Consider the following 13465-nt stretch of genomic DNA (forward strand, 5'->3'; position numbering starts at 1 on the left):
TCAGAGCCTGGAGGTACTGCGGTGCCGTTCCCCTCACAGCTCCGTAGGCAAGCACCATGGTCTTGTAGCGGATGCGAGCTTCAACTGGAAGCCAGTGGAGAGAGCGGAGGAGCGGGGTGACGTGAGAGAACTTGGGAAGGTTGAACACCAGACGGGCTGCGGCGTTCTGGATGAGTTGTAGGGGTTTGATGGCACAGGCAGGGAGCCCAGCCAACAGCGAGTTGCAGTAATCCAGACGGGAGATGACAAGTGCCTGGATTAGGACCTGCGCCGCTTCCTGTGTGAGGCAGGGGCGTACTCTGCGGATGTTGTAGAGCATGAACCTACAGGAACGGGCCACCGCCTTGATGTTAGTTGAGAACGACAGGGTGTTGTCCAGGATCACGCCAAGGTTCTTAGTGCTCTGGGAGGAGGAAACAATGGAGTTGTCAACCGTGATGGCGAGATCATGGAACGGGCAGTCCTTCCCCGGGAGGAAGAGCAGCTCCGTCTTGCCGAGGTTCAGCTTGAGGTGGTGATCCGTCATCCACACTGATATGTCTGCCAGACATGCAGAGATGCGATTCGCCACCTGGTCATCAGAAGGGGGAAAGGAGAAGATTAATTGTGTGTCGTCTGCATAGCAATGATAGGAGAGACCATGTGAGGTTATGACAGAGCCAAGTGACTTGGTGTATAGCGAGAATAGGAGAGGGCCTAGAACAGAGCCCTGGGGACACCAGTGGTGAGAGCGCGTGGCGAGGAGACAGATTCTCGCCACGCCACCTGGTAGGAGCGACCTGTCAGGTAGGACGCAATCCAAGCGTGGGCCGCGCCGGAGATGCCCAACTCGGAGAGGGTGGAGAGGAGGATCTGATGGTTCACAGTGTCGAAGGCAGCCGATAGGTCTAGAAGGATGAGAGCAGAGGAGAGAGAGTTAGCTTTAGCAGTGCGGAGCGCCTCCGTGATACAGAGAAGAGCAGTCTCAGTTGAATGACTAGTCTTGAAACCTGACTGATTTGGATCAAGAAGGTCATTCTGAGAGAGATAGCGGGAGAGCTGGCCAAGGACGGCACGTTCAAGAGTTTTGGAGAGAAAAGAAAGAAGGGATACTGGTCTGTAGTTGTTGACATCGGAGGGATCGAGTGTAGGTTTTTTCAGAAGGGGTGCAACCTCGCTCTCTTGAAGATGGAAGGGACGTAGCCAGCGGTCAGGGATGAGTTGATGAGCGAGGTGAGGTAAGGGAGAAGGTCTCCGGAAATGGTCTGGAGAAGAGAGGAGGGGATAGGGTCAAGCGGGCAGGTTGTTGGGCGGCCGGCCGTCACAAGAAGCGAGATTTCATCTGGAGAGAGAGGGGAGAAAGAGGTCAGAGCACAGGGTAGGGCAGTGTGAGCAGAACCAGCGGTGTCGTTTGACTTAGCAAACGAGGATCGGATGTCGTCGACCTTCTTTTCAAAATGGTTGACGAAGTCATCTGCAGAGAGGGAGGAGGGGGGGATTCAGGAGGGAGGAGAAGGTGGCAAAGAGCTTCCTAGGGTTAGAGGCAGATGCTTGGAATTTAGAGTGTAAGAAAGTGGCTTTAGCAGCAGAGACAGAGGGAGGAAAATGTAGAGAGGAGGGAGTGAAAGGATGCCAGGTCCGCAGGAGGCGAGTTTTCCTCCATTTCCGCCGGCTGCCCGGAGCACTGTTCTGTGAGCTCGCAGTGAGTCGTCGAGCCACGGAGCGGGAGGGGAGGACCGAGCCGGCCTGGAGGATAGGGGACATAGAGAGTCAAAGGATGCAGAAAGGGAAGAGAGGAGGGTTGAGGAGGCAGAATCAGGAGATAGGTTGGAGAAGGTATGAGCAGAGGGAAGAGATGATAGGATGGAAGAGGAGAGAGTAGCGGGGGAGAGAGAGCGAAGGTTGGGACGGCGCGATACCATCCGAGTAGGGGCAGTGTGGGAAGTGTTGGATGAGAGCGAGAGGGAAAAGGATACAAGGTAGTGGTCGGAGACTTGGAGGGGAGTTGCAATGAGGTTAGTGGAAGAACAGCATCTAGTAAAGATGAGGTCGAGCGTATTGCCTGCCTTGTGAGTAGGGGGAAGGTGAGAGGGTGAGGTCAAAAGAGGAGAGGAGTGGAAAGAAGGAGGCAGAGAGGAATGAGTCAAAGGTAGACGTGGGGAGGTTAAAGTCGCCCAGGACTGTGAGGGGTGAGCCGTCCTCAGGAAAGGAGCTTATCAAGGCATCAAGCTCATTGATGAACTCTCCGAGGGAACCTGGAGGGCGATAAATGATAAGGATGTTAAGCTTGAAAGGGCTGGTAACTGTGACAGCATGGAATTCAAAGGAGGCGATAGACAGATGGGTAAGGGGAGAAAGAGAGAATGACCACTTGGGAGAGATGAGGATCCCGGTGCCACCACCCCGCTGACCAGAAGCTCTCGGGGTGTGCGAGAACACGTGGGCGGACGAAGAGAGAGCAGTAGGAGTAGCAGTGTTGTCTGTGGTGATCCATGTTTCCGTCAGTGCCAAGAAGTCGAGGGACTGGAGGGAGGCATAGGCTGAGATGAACTCTGCCTTGTTGGCCGCAGATCGGCAGTTCCAGAGGCTACCGGAGACCTGGAACTCCACGTGGGTCGTGCGCGCTGGGACCACCAGATTAGGGTGGCCGCGGCCACGCGGTGTGGAGCGTTTGTATGGTCTGTGCAGAGAGGAGAGAACAGGGATAGATAGACACATAGTTGACAGGCTACAGAAGAGGCTACGCTAATGCAAAGGAGATTGGAATGACAAGTGGACTACACTTATCGAATGTTCAGAACGTTAAGCTTACGTAGCAAGAATCTTATTGACTAAAATGATTGAAATGATACAGTACTGCTGGAGTAGGCTAGCTGGCAGTGGCTACGTTGTTGACACTACACTAATCAAGTCGTTCCGTCGAGTGTAATAGTTTCTACAGTGCTGCTATTCGGGGCTAGCTGGCTAGCTAGCAGTGTTGATTACGTAACGTTACGTTAAAAGAACGACAATAGCTGGCTAGCTAACCTAGAAAATCGCTCCAGACTACACAATTGTCTTAGATACAAAGACGGCTAAGTAGCTAGCCAGCTACGATCAAACAAATCAAACCGTTGTACTGTAATGAAGTGAAATGAAAATGTGATACTACCTGTGGAGCGAGGCGGAATGTTGACCGGGTTGTTGAAGTTCAATTCGGAAGACGTTGGCTAGCTAGCTAGCAGTGACTCCAACGTTAAGGACGACAAATAGCTGGCTAGCTAACCTCGGTAAATTAAGATAATCACTCTAAGTCTACACGCTCTAAGCTACACAATTACCTTGGATACGGAGACAGCAAAGACAACTATGTAGCTAGCTAACACTACACTAATCGAGTCATTGAGTGTAATAGTTTCTACAGTGCTAGTGGACGTTAGCTAGCTGCTGTGCTAGTGGACGTTAGCTAGCTGCTGGGCAGAAAGCAGTGTAGACTACGTTAGGACGACAAAATACGATCAGCAAAGACAACTATGTAGCTAGCTAACACTACACTAATCGAGTCGTTGAGTGTAATAGTTTCTACAGTGCTAGTGGACGTTAGCTAGCTGCTGTGCTAGTGGACGTTAGCTAGCTGCTGGGCAGAAAGCAGTGTAGACTACGTTAGGACGACAAAATACGATCAGCAAAGACAACTATGTAGCTAGCTAACACTACACTAATCGAGTCGTTGAGTGTAATAGTTTCTACAGTGCTAGTGGACGTTAGCTAGCTGCTGTGCTAGTGGACGTTAGCTAGCTGCTGGGCAGAAAGAGCGTTTGTAATGGCCTCAATGTCAGAAAATGAATGCTGTTGACTAAAATAATACATGTCATTTAGCAGACACTTTTATCCAAACAGTACCTCATAGTGTCAGCCACCCAAGCTAGCGTAAAACTGGAGCCTTCGCTGTCTATTACCTAATCTACACACTCCAATAAACACTTCAACGACTACATTAGTTTCAGATATAAATTCTTTCCTTCTATGTTATATTACGGGGATGTTCCTACGTGTGACCATTGTGACCGGCTGGTAGAAAATCACACCGTAGGCTAAAGTATTGTCAGTGTTCTAATTTGGTATACCATATAGGTGGCTAGTGTCCTATCACAGAAATGAGAAAGCAGGATATTAGGCAAAAGTTTAAGAATTTCTGCTCCACTGAACTTGCAAAAGATCTCTTGGATATTCTTTTAAACAAAAATGTGGCACAAACTCAAGAACCTTAAATGTCTGCTGAACTTTGTATTGTAATAGAACATGTATTTAAAATGTATGGTTTAATAAAACATTAGTAGATTTATGATGCTAAACAAAATATTGTAATTCAAGTATATGTTATTACACACACACACCAAGTTGTCACCGGAAAGGGGGCATTGCTGAAAAAAAAACAAAAGCAGTAATCAATGACTAAGCTTTGCAGCCGTACACTAGGCTATTACTGTATAAACCTTATTGTACAAAGGGCACAGTCTATTTTCACAGACAACATTCTCAGTGAGCCCTGATCATGGCTATAGTTGACTGACATCATCAAGGCCTCAGATGATAGTTGAGAGAAACTTTTTTCCACAATAAAAAGAGAAAGGAGTCCCCATTATTATGAGCACCGCTTTCCCCTTAGCCTGTGAAAACAGTAAGCACAGTATGACCTGAAGGTCGCTGATCCTATGCTATGAGACATGATGGGAGCTAGACTGCAAAAACTGGTTGAATCAATGTTGTTTCCAGATCATTTCAACAACAATAAATCAATGTGATGATGTTGAATCAACGTGGGGAAATGATTGGATTTTTTAAAACATAAATCCAATGACAAAATGGCGCCGGAGGAGATGGCCGCCGTTTTACGGTCTCCTAACCAAATGTGCTATTATGTGTTTTTTTCTTGATATTTGAAAATTATTTTGTACATAATGTTTCTGCAACCGTATCTTACGGCAGAAAAGAGCTTCTGGATATCAGGACAGCGATCACTCACCTCGGATTAGACAAAGATTTCTTCAACAACAACAGCAGCAGCAAGCAGGACTCACACGATATTCTCCAAACACCCCACAGGGCAGACATCCCAATTATCTCCAAAAGGAAGCGACGCTGAGGACGAAGAGCCGGATGCCTCGTCCGGACAAGCAGAAGACAACAAGGAAAGCTGCCGTTACCGTCAATATTACTCGCCAATGTTTAATCATTGGACAATAAACTAGACGAGGTACGATCATGAATATCCTACTAACGGGACATCAAAAATATCCTATGCTTCACGGAACAGTGGCTGAATGACGACATGCACCGGCGGAATAGAACAACACACTCCGGTAAGACGTGTAAGGGGGGGGGGGGGCGGTCTATGCATATTTGTAAACAACAGCTGGTGCACGAAATCTAAGGAAGTCTCTAGATTTTGCTTGTCCTGAAGTTGAGTATATTGTGATAAACTGCAGGCCACACTACTTGCCTAGAGAGTTTTCAGCTATAATTTTTGTGACTGTCACTAAGACCGCACTCAGTCAGCTGTATAAGGAAATAAGCAAACAGGAAACCACTCACCCCGAGGCGGCGCTCCTAGTGGCCGGAGACTTTAATGCAGGGAAACATAAATCAGTTCTACCAAATCTTTATTAACATGTTAAATGTGCAACCAGAGGGAAAAAAATCTAGATCACCTGTACTCCACACACAGAGACACGTACATGGCAGAGGCACGTACAAAACAGAGACACGTACAAATCCGACCACAACTCTATCCTTCTGATTCTTGCATACAAGCAAAATTTAAAGCAGGAAGCACCAGTGACTCGGTCTATAAAAAAATGGTCAGATGAAGCAGATGCTAAACTACAGGACTGCTTTGCTATCACAGACTGGAACATGTTCCGAGATTCTTCCTATGACATTGAGGAATACACCACATCAGTCACTGGCTTTATCAATAAGTGCATTGAGGACATCGTCCCCACAGTGACTGTACGTACATACCCCAAGCAGAAGCCATGGATTACAGGCAACATTCGCACTGAGCTAAAGGGTAGAGCTGCCCCTTTCAAGACGTGGGACTCTGACCTGGAAGCTTACAAGAAATCCCGCTATGTCCTGCGACGAACCATCAAACAGGCAAAGCGTCAATACAGGGCTAAGATTGAATCATTCTACACCGACTCCGACGCTCGTCGAATGTGGCAAAGCTTGCAAACTATTAGAAAGGGAAGCACAGATGCGAGTTGCCCAGTGACACAAGCCTACCAGATGAGCTAAATCACTCCTATGCTCGCTTCGAGGCAAGCAATACTGAGGCATGTATGAGAGCATCAGCTGTTCTGGACGACTGTGTGATCACGCTCCCCGTAGCCGACGTGAGTAAGACTTTTAAATAGGTCAACATACACAAGGTTGCAGGGCCAGACAGATTACCAGGATGTGTGCTCCGGGCATGTGCTGACCAACTTGCAGGTGTCTTCACTGACATTTTCAACATGTCCCTGATTGAGTCTGTAATACCAACATGCTTCAAGCAGACCACCATAGTCCCTATGCCCAAGAACACAAAGGCAACCTGCCTAAATGACTACAGACCCGTAACACTCACATCCGTAGCCATGAAGTGCTTTGAAAGGTTGGTAATGCCTCATATCAACACCATTATCCCAGAAACCCTAGACGTATTCCAATTTGCATACCGCCCAAACAGATCCACAGATGATGCAATCTCTATTGCACTCCACACTGCCCTTTCCCACCTGGACAAAAGGAACACCTATGTGAGAATGCTGTTCATTGACTACAGCTCAGCGTTCAACACCATAGAACCCTCAAAGCGCATCACCAAGCTAAGGATCTTGGGACTAAACACCTCCCTCTGCAACTGGATCCTGGACTTCCTGACTGGCCGCCCCCAGGTGGTGAGGGTAGGTAGCAACACATCTGCCACGCTGATCCTCAACACTGGAGTTCCCCAGGGGTGCAAGCTCAATCCCCTCCTGTACTCCCTGTTCACCCACGACTGCATGGCCAGGCACGACTCCAAAACCATCATTAAGTTTGCTGACGACACAACAGTGGTAGGCCTGATCACTGACAACGACGAGACAGCCTACAGGGAGGAGGTCAGAGACTTGGCTGGGTGGTGCCAGAATAACAACCTATCACACAACGTAACCAAGACTGTGGACTACAGGAAAAGGAGCACCGAGCACATCCCCATTCTCATCGACGGGGCTGTAGTGGAGCAGGTTGAGAGCTTCAAATTCCTTGGTGTCCACATCAACGACAAACTAGATTGGTCCAAACACACCAAGACAGTCATGAAGAGGGCACGACAAAGCCTATTCTCTACCTCTAACCCTATTACAGGGGCTGAGTCACTAGCTTACTGGGGCTCTTTCATGCCGTCCCTGGAAGGGGTGCATCACCTGAGTGGGTTGATTTACTGATGTGGTCATCCTGTCTGGGTTGGCGCCCCCCCTTGGGTTGTGCCGTGGCGGAGATCTTTGTGGGCTATACTCGGCCTTGTCTCAGGATGGTAGGTTGGTGGTTGAAGATATCCCTCTAGTGGTGTGGGGGCTATGCCTTGGCAAAGTGGGTGGGGTTATATCCTTCCTGTTTGGCCCTGTCCAGGGGTATCATCGGATGGGGCAACAGTGTCTCCTGACCCCTCTTGTCTCAGCCTCCAGTATTTATGCTGCAGTAGTTTATGTGTCGGGGCGCTAGGGTCAGTTTGTTATATCTGGAGTACTTCTCCGGTCTTATCCGGTGTTCTGTGTGAATTTAACTATGCTCTCTCTAATTCTCTCTTTCTCTCTTTGTTTCTCTCACTCGGAGGACCTGAGCCGTAGGACCGTGCCTCAGGACTACCTGGCATGATGACTCCTTGCTGTCCCCAGTCCACCTGGCCGTGCTGCTGCTCCAGTTTCAACTGTTCTGCCTGCGGCTATGGAATCCTGACCTGTTCACCGGACGTGCTACTTGTTCCAGACCTATTATTTGACCATGCTGGTCATTTATGAAAATTTGAACATCTTGGCCATGTTCTGTTATAATCTCCACCCGGCACAGCCAGAAGAGGACTGGCCACCCCTCATAGCCTGGTTCCTCTCTAGGTTTCTTCTTAGGTTTTGGCCTTTCTAGGAAGTTTTTCCTCGCCAACGTGCTTCAACACCTGCATTGCCTGCTGTTTGGGGTTTTAGGCTGGGTTTCATTACAGCACTTTGAGATATCAGCTGATGTTCGAAGGGCTATATAAATAAATATGATTTGATTTGGAGCTAAGCTGCCTGCCATCCAGGACCTCTACGCCAGGCAGTGTCAGAGGAAGGCCCTAAAAATTGTCAAAGACCCCAGCCACCCCAGTCATAGACTGTTCTCTCTACTACCGCATGGCAAGCGGTACCGGAGTAATCTAGAAGAAAAAGAAACGCACACCTATTTAGGCGAGGTGCTGGCTAGCGGAGTAGAAAACTTGAAAATAAAAGAGAGTCGCACACTCTAGGAGCTCAGATGCAAAAAATGTAATTACCAAAGTTGACAGCCAAGCTGTCTTCATCAGGGAATAATCACAAACACTATGGGATGACTCGTTTATGTAGTGTTAAAAGACACAGGTGTCTGTAATCATGGCCAAGAGTGGCCTAATATCATTGGTTACTTATCAAATATTAAAATGGCATACAAAGAACAGCATACAAACAACAAATGGATAGCATACGATCATAAATTCATTTGACTACACAAGCTTACAAACAATTACAATGGCAAAGTCACAATAATCACAAGAATGGCTTCAGATCAAAGTCTACGTAGCGGCACCGGAGTGCCAAGTCTAGGACAAAAAGGCTTCTCAACAGTTTTTTCCCCCAAGCCATAAGACTCCTGAACAGGTAACCAAATGGTTACCCAGGTTATCTGCATTGTGTCCCACCACCCGCCAACCCCTCTTTTTACGCTTCTGCTACTCTCTGTTCATCATATATGCATAGTCACTTTAACAATACCTACATGTACATACTACCAGGTGTCTGTATATAGCCTTGCTACTCTTTTTTCAAATGTCTTTTTACTGTTGTTTTATTTCTTTACTTACACACACACACACACATACCTTTTTTCCCCCGCACCATTGGTTAGAGCCTGTCAGTAAGCATTTCACTGTAAGGTTTACACCTGTTTTATTCAGCACACGTGACAAATAAACTTTGATTTGACATGGTGAAATGTTTTGTTGATTTCACTTTGAATTCAAGTTAGTTGACAAATGTACATGAAATCTACCTTGAAATGACATCTGTGCCCAATGGGTGGTGACTATTAAAGGACTGAATGGGTGTGTAAAAAGGTTACTTCTGTACTCACCACCCTGAAGAACGCTGTGAAGGAAAACTGGAAAGTCTGTTGATTGCCTATACAGTAAATACTGACCATGTCAATTTTGGGGTGATTTAGGATTTTGATATTGTATTCACTTATTCTGAAATTGGAAATGAGATCTATATTAATCGTTGGACAAAGAATATTATCTATACCTTAATACCATGTCGGCAGGGTAGCCTAGTGGTTAGAGCGTTGGACTAGTAACCGGAAGGTTGCAAGTTCAAATCCGTCGTTCTGCCCCTGAACAGGCAGTTAACCCACTGTTCCTAGGCCGCCAATGAAAATAAGAGTTTGTTCTTCACTGACTTGCCTAGGAAAATAAAGGTTAAAAAAAATGTCATCGTCTTGCAAGGTCCAATTGAGAGTCCCAAACATATTTATAGGCAAACCCCCTTAAAATTAAACAGTTTGACACTTTGCATTCGGCTATATTATTTTTGCATCTTAATATTCTCATTTAGGTTAATTACCTGGTAGACCAACATTATTTGTAGATGCAGGTGAGTGATGGCAAGATTCGCATACAGTAGGTGTGTCACGAGATCAGCCAGTAACTTGCCATTGTAATTGCCTTGTCAAATGAAAGGGCATGCGCGCTAGAAAGATGCGCTCTCTATGAAGTTGAAGAGGTGGGTGGCGGGAGTCTGTCAAGTGTCAGGGCCGGAGAATGACTTGAGAAGGTAATTCATCGCTATATGATTAATATAGTTTCTGAAAACTTTATTTGGTAACAATTTAGATTTTATTTATTTATTTCAGTGTTCCACATCTGACATAATTCCAGACTATTTGGTGTATGCTAACTTTTTTTGTTGCGGTTGGTAGGCTAACGACCAAGGCCTGAAGTTAGCTCAATTTAATGTCGTTGTCAATTTATGTTTCTTACTTTGTATTGGAAGACCACAGCTTGCAATCGCCGATATTTTCAAAATGTTGCCTAGTCAGGCTACTGTAACATGTTCCATCATTAATACAAGATGTTACATGTCGAGATGATGTGCAATGTATCAGGCTCTTCTATGTGTTTAATGCAGGTGTTGGGTTACATGGTTTCAAGAGAGGATACAAGTAACGTTAACAGTTCCCCAACATTGGAGGAACAGAAGGCGTCTTGAATAACTGGTAAGACATTCAATTACAGTATTGCTATAGTCAGAGAGAATTCTAATTTGATCAACAGCCTTAAAGCATATTTTAAAAATCCATTGTGAGGGGCAGCCCCTAGACTGCATACATGTAAATAAGGCCTATGTAATGTAAATTATTTCTATTTCGATGTCAAGAGGCCCGATTATGAATAATTATATATAATAATTTCCACAAATTCCCTTTTCTAGATGGAGATGGCTGAAAGAGCAGAGACAGAGTACACAGAATCTGACACATTTTGTGATTCACCCAGGAGAGGAAAAATAAAAAAATCAAAGAAAGACAAATGTCTAAAAAAGAACAAAAGCCACAGGACAGAGTTGAAAGACACTGGTATTGAAGACAAAAAGAAAACCAAAAAGGCCAAAGGTAATAGGAAGAAGAAAAAGAAGGGAAAAGTAGCCCTGGGATTACAAGATAGCTATTTTCTTTTTGAGGGAAACAGTGCACCAAACTCTCCAATAAAGCCAATTAAGTCTAGGGGGAAGTCCACTGTAAAATTTGCTGTAAAACATTACATTAAGAAACAGGAACCTGTGCCGGTGGTTAGTGACTTAGTGAAGGTACCCAAGAAGAAGGCCCAGAGAAAAAAGAAAGTTGCATTTGATTTATTCCCTGATTACATACAAGCAAAACAGCCAGAAGTAGTCAAGTGTTGCACCTCAACAACCAAAGATACTTTTCCCTGGGAAAGCCCCAAGAGTGACAATGAAAGCAACTTTTCTGGGACTTATCAGTGTGGAGAGGGGCAAGAACAGGGAACAGAGTATGGAAAGGGACAAACCAACTCTCAAAGTACTGCTGAAGATGCCAACAGTGAGGACCTGTTCATAACTCAGAAGAAATTCAGAGTACTAACATCTTCAGATCACTCCAGCAGTGGAGGCACTGGTGAAGCCAACACCACAATATTGGCCAGGCATACCAAGTCACTCATAGAGCCAAAAGAGGAGCCACTTCTCTGGAAGTCAACATCTGAGACAGCCACTCAAACAGAGAACTTCTTTACCTCAGAGATCTCCACATTCCTCAGGTTTCACCAGTCGTGTGGAGCTGCCGAGTGCTCAGAGCAACCTACTGACCTGTCTCTCCCTAACAGGACGAGGGCAGAGATGGGCATACATCCCCCATCTCAAAGAAAAGCCAATGAAGAGGAAACCAGCCCCCCACTTGGCCAGAAGTCAGACACAACGTCAAGTGAGGAGAATGACCCATTCTGGCGGTGCAAGAGTCAAGTTAAGGCAGTTCAGATGAGACTGAATGAATCTTTCTTCTTTAAGATGAAGGGCAAGGGACAGTCCCCAAGACCACAATCTCCCTTGATGAAACTTACACAGGCTTGTGGTAGGAAGAAAACAAAAAAGTAACAAGTGAAGTTTAAACCCAAACTTCCCCTCAAGAACTAAAAAAAAAGTCAAAAACAATACAATTTTATTAGTGATAGTCATTCACAAGGATACATTTGCTTTGTGGTGTTCTTTGTCCCAGGTTTCCAAAATAGGTTCATTTTATAGTTTTATATGTTTTCTAAGTTTAATTAAAAACACATTCAATAAAAACATGTATTAATGTACATTTTATGGAAGAAATTGCATGTCATTCATCAAATAAAGTTTCTTAATTTGTCATTTTCTTACAATCATTTAGTGGATCATTAGCTGTGGTAGCAATAGCAGCTTCATGTGCAATGCCATCACCACAGTACACATCACTAATTGATAACCTTTATTATTAGTGACATTCAACTGAAACACTATTCATGTAAAGCAAGCGTACACTAATTGTGTCTGAATAGCTTGATTCCAATCCACTTCCATAGATGAAAAAACACATAGACTGGGATGGTGACTGGTAACAGAAGACTGTAGAAACACACACTGCTAGTGCTTGTACATCCCTGAGGGAAATTATCATCCACAGTTGCAGAATAGAAAAGTCCAAATAGGGAGACTATAGGAACCAGTACTGTGAGGGTAGAGAGAGATAACATATTGACTTCTAGCTAACAACTAATTTAAACACTGTTCAGGGTCAAGATCTTCTTGAGTCTTTACTGTTTGTGTTTTATGCCTGCTGTGCTGGTTTCACTGGTGTTTCAGGTTATTTTTTAATCAATCTTGCATGTTGGGAATCCCATCAAATATCGGGTATGCGATGCCAAGCTCCTCGTTGATGAGTTCATTGGTATTTACCTCGTACCTGCGTGATAAAACGAGAGTACAACAATTAGGCTAGCTAGCTAACTGTTAGCTGATGCTACCTATACAGCTGAGACAAAATGTGGTGTTTCTGTCTCAGCTATGCCATAGCAAAACAAGATCGTCGTTGGATTAGGTAAACTAGTATAAATCTGGTAATGTATAACATGACTCACCTCAATTTCTTTTTGGATAGTGGACAAACAACAAATTCGAGCAAGGATGTGTCGAAGTCCTTCACAACTGTCAAATGCCTTACAGATACAGGCAGAAGTCCTACGCCCCGTAAAACAATCACATATTTGACAAACCTTTGAATACTCCGAGTTTCATTAACTCATCTTAAAGAATTCTGAAACATGACCGAAGTAGCCAGCAGATGTGCCTTTTAGGGTGTTGTTGTTTCTACAATGAACAACAGCTCAAGCTAAACTGGAAGAACACACGAAATTGTACTGTTGCATCACAAATGTAGTCCCCAGTATCTGATTAACTAGTTCCGTCCTCTAAAAATTCAACTGCACATTTCAGATTTTCAACAGCAAATAGTGAAAATATTAAAAAGCAGTTAAAAAAATCAGAGCCGTTGTTAAATTGTCAGCTATATGAATATTACAGACGACTGATACAGGCTAATATAAAAAAAATTGTGTGCAGATTTGACAAGTATTATACATGCCTGACCACGAGATGGTAGCACAAACTCACATGTATTTTACTCAAAAATAATGGCCGTGTTCAAGAGGATCAAA

At 45.0% G+C, this 13465-nt stretch overlaps 1 protein-coding gene across 1 annotated transcript; it reads right to left on the reverse strand.

Annotated features, from left to right (window-relative positions):
- Positions 1–11929: 11929 nt before the first annotated feature.
- On the reverse strand, positions 11930–13197 carry LOC135509116 (phosphatidylinositol N-acetylglucosaminyltransferase subunit Y). Its single transcript, XM_064929475.1, has 2 exons — positions 12890–13197; positions 11930–12714 (listed from the first exon to the last, which is right to left on the reverse strand). Exon 2 carries the CDS (start codon positions 12503–12505, stop codon positions 12293–12295), a length of 213 nt encoding a protein of 70 aa, XP_064785547.1. The 5' UTR covers positions 12506–12714; positions 12890–13197; the 3' UTR covers positions 11930–12292.
- Between the last annotated feature and the right edge of the window lie 268 nt (positions 13198–13465).

This window comes from Oncorhynchus masou, chromosome 22 (genome assembly GCF_036934945.1).
Source record: "Oncorhynchus masou masou isolate Uvic2021 chromosome 22, UVic_Omas_1.1, whole genome shotgun sequence".
Classification (NCBI taxonomy): Eukaryota; Metazoa; Chordata; class Actinopteri; order Salmoniformes; family Salmonidae; genus Oncorhynchus; species Oncorhynchus masou.

Coding starts and splice junctions, on each gene's coding strand:
- LOC135509116 (XM_064929475.1), bottom strand. CDS start 12,505: ATGTTATCTCTCTCTACCCTCACAGTACTGGTTCCTATAGTCTCCCTA.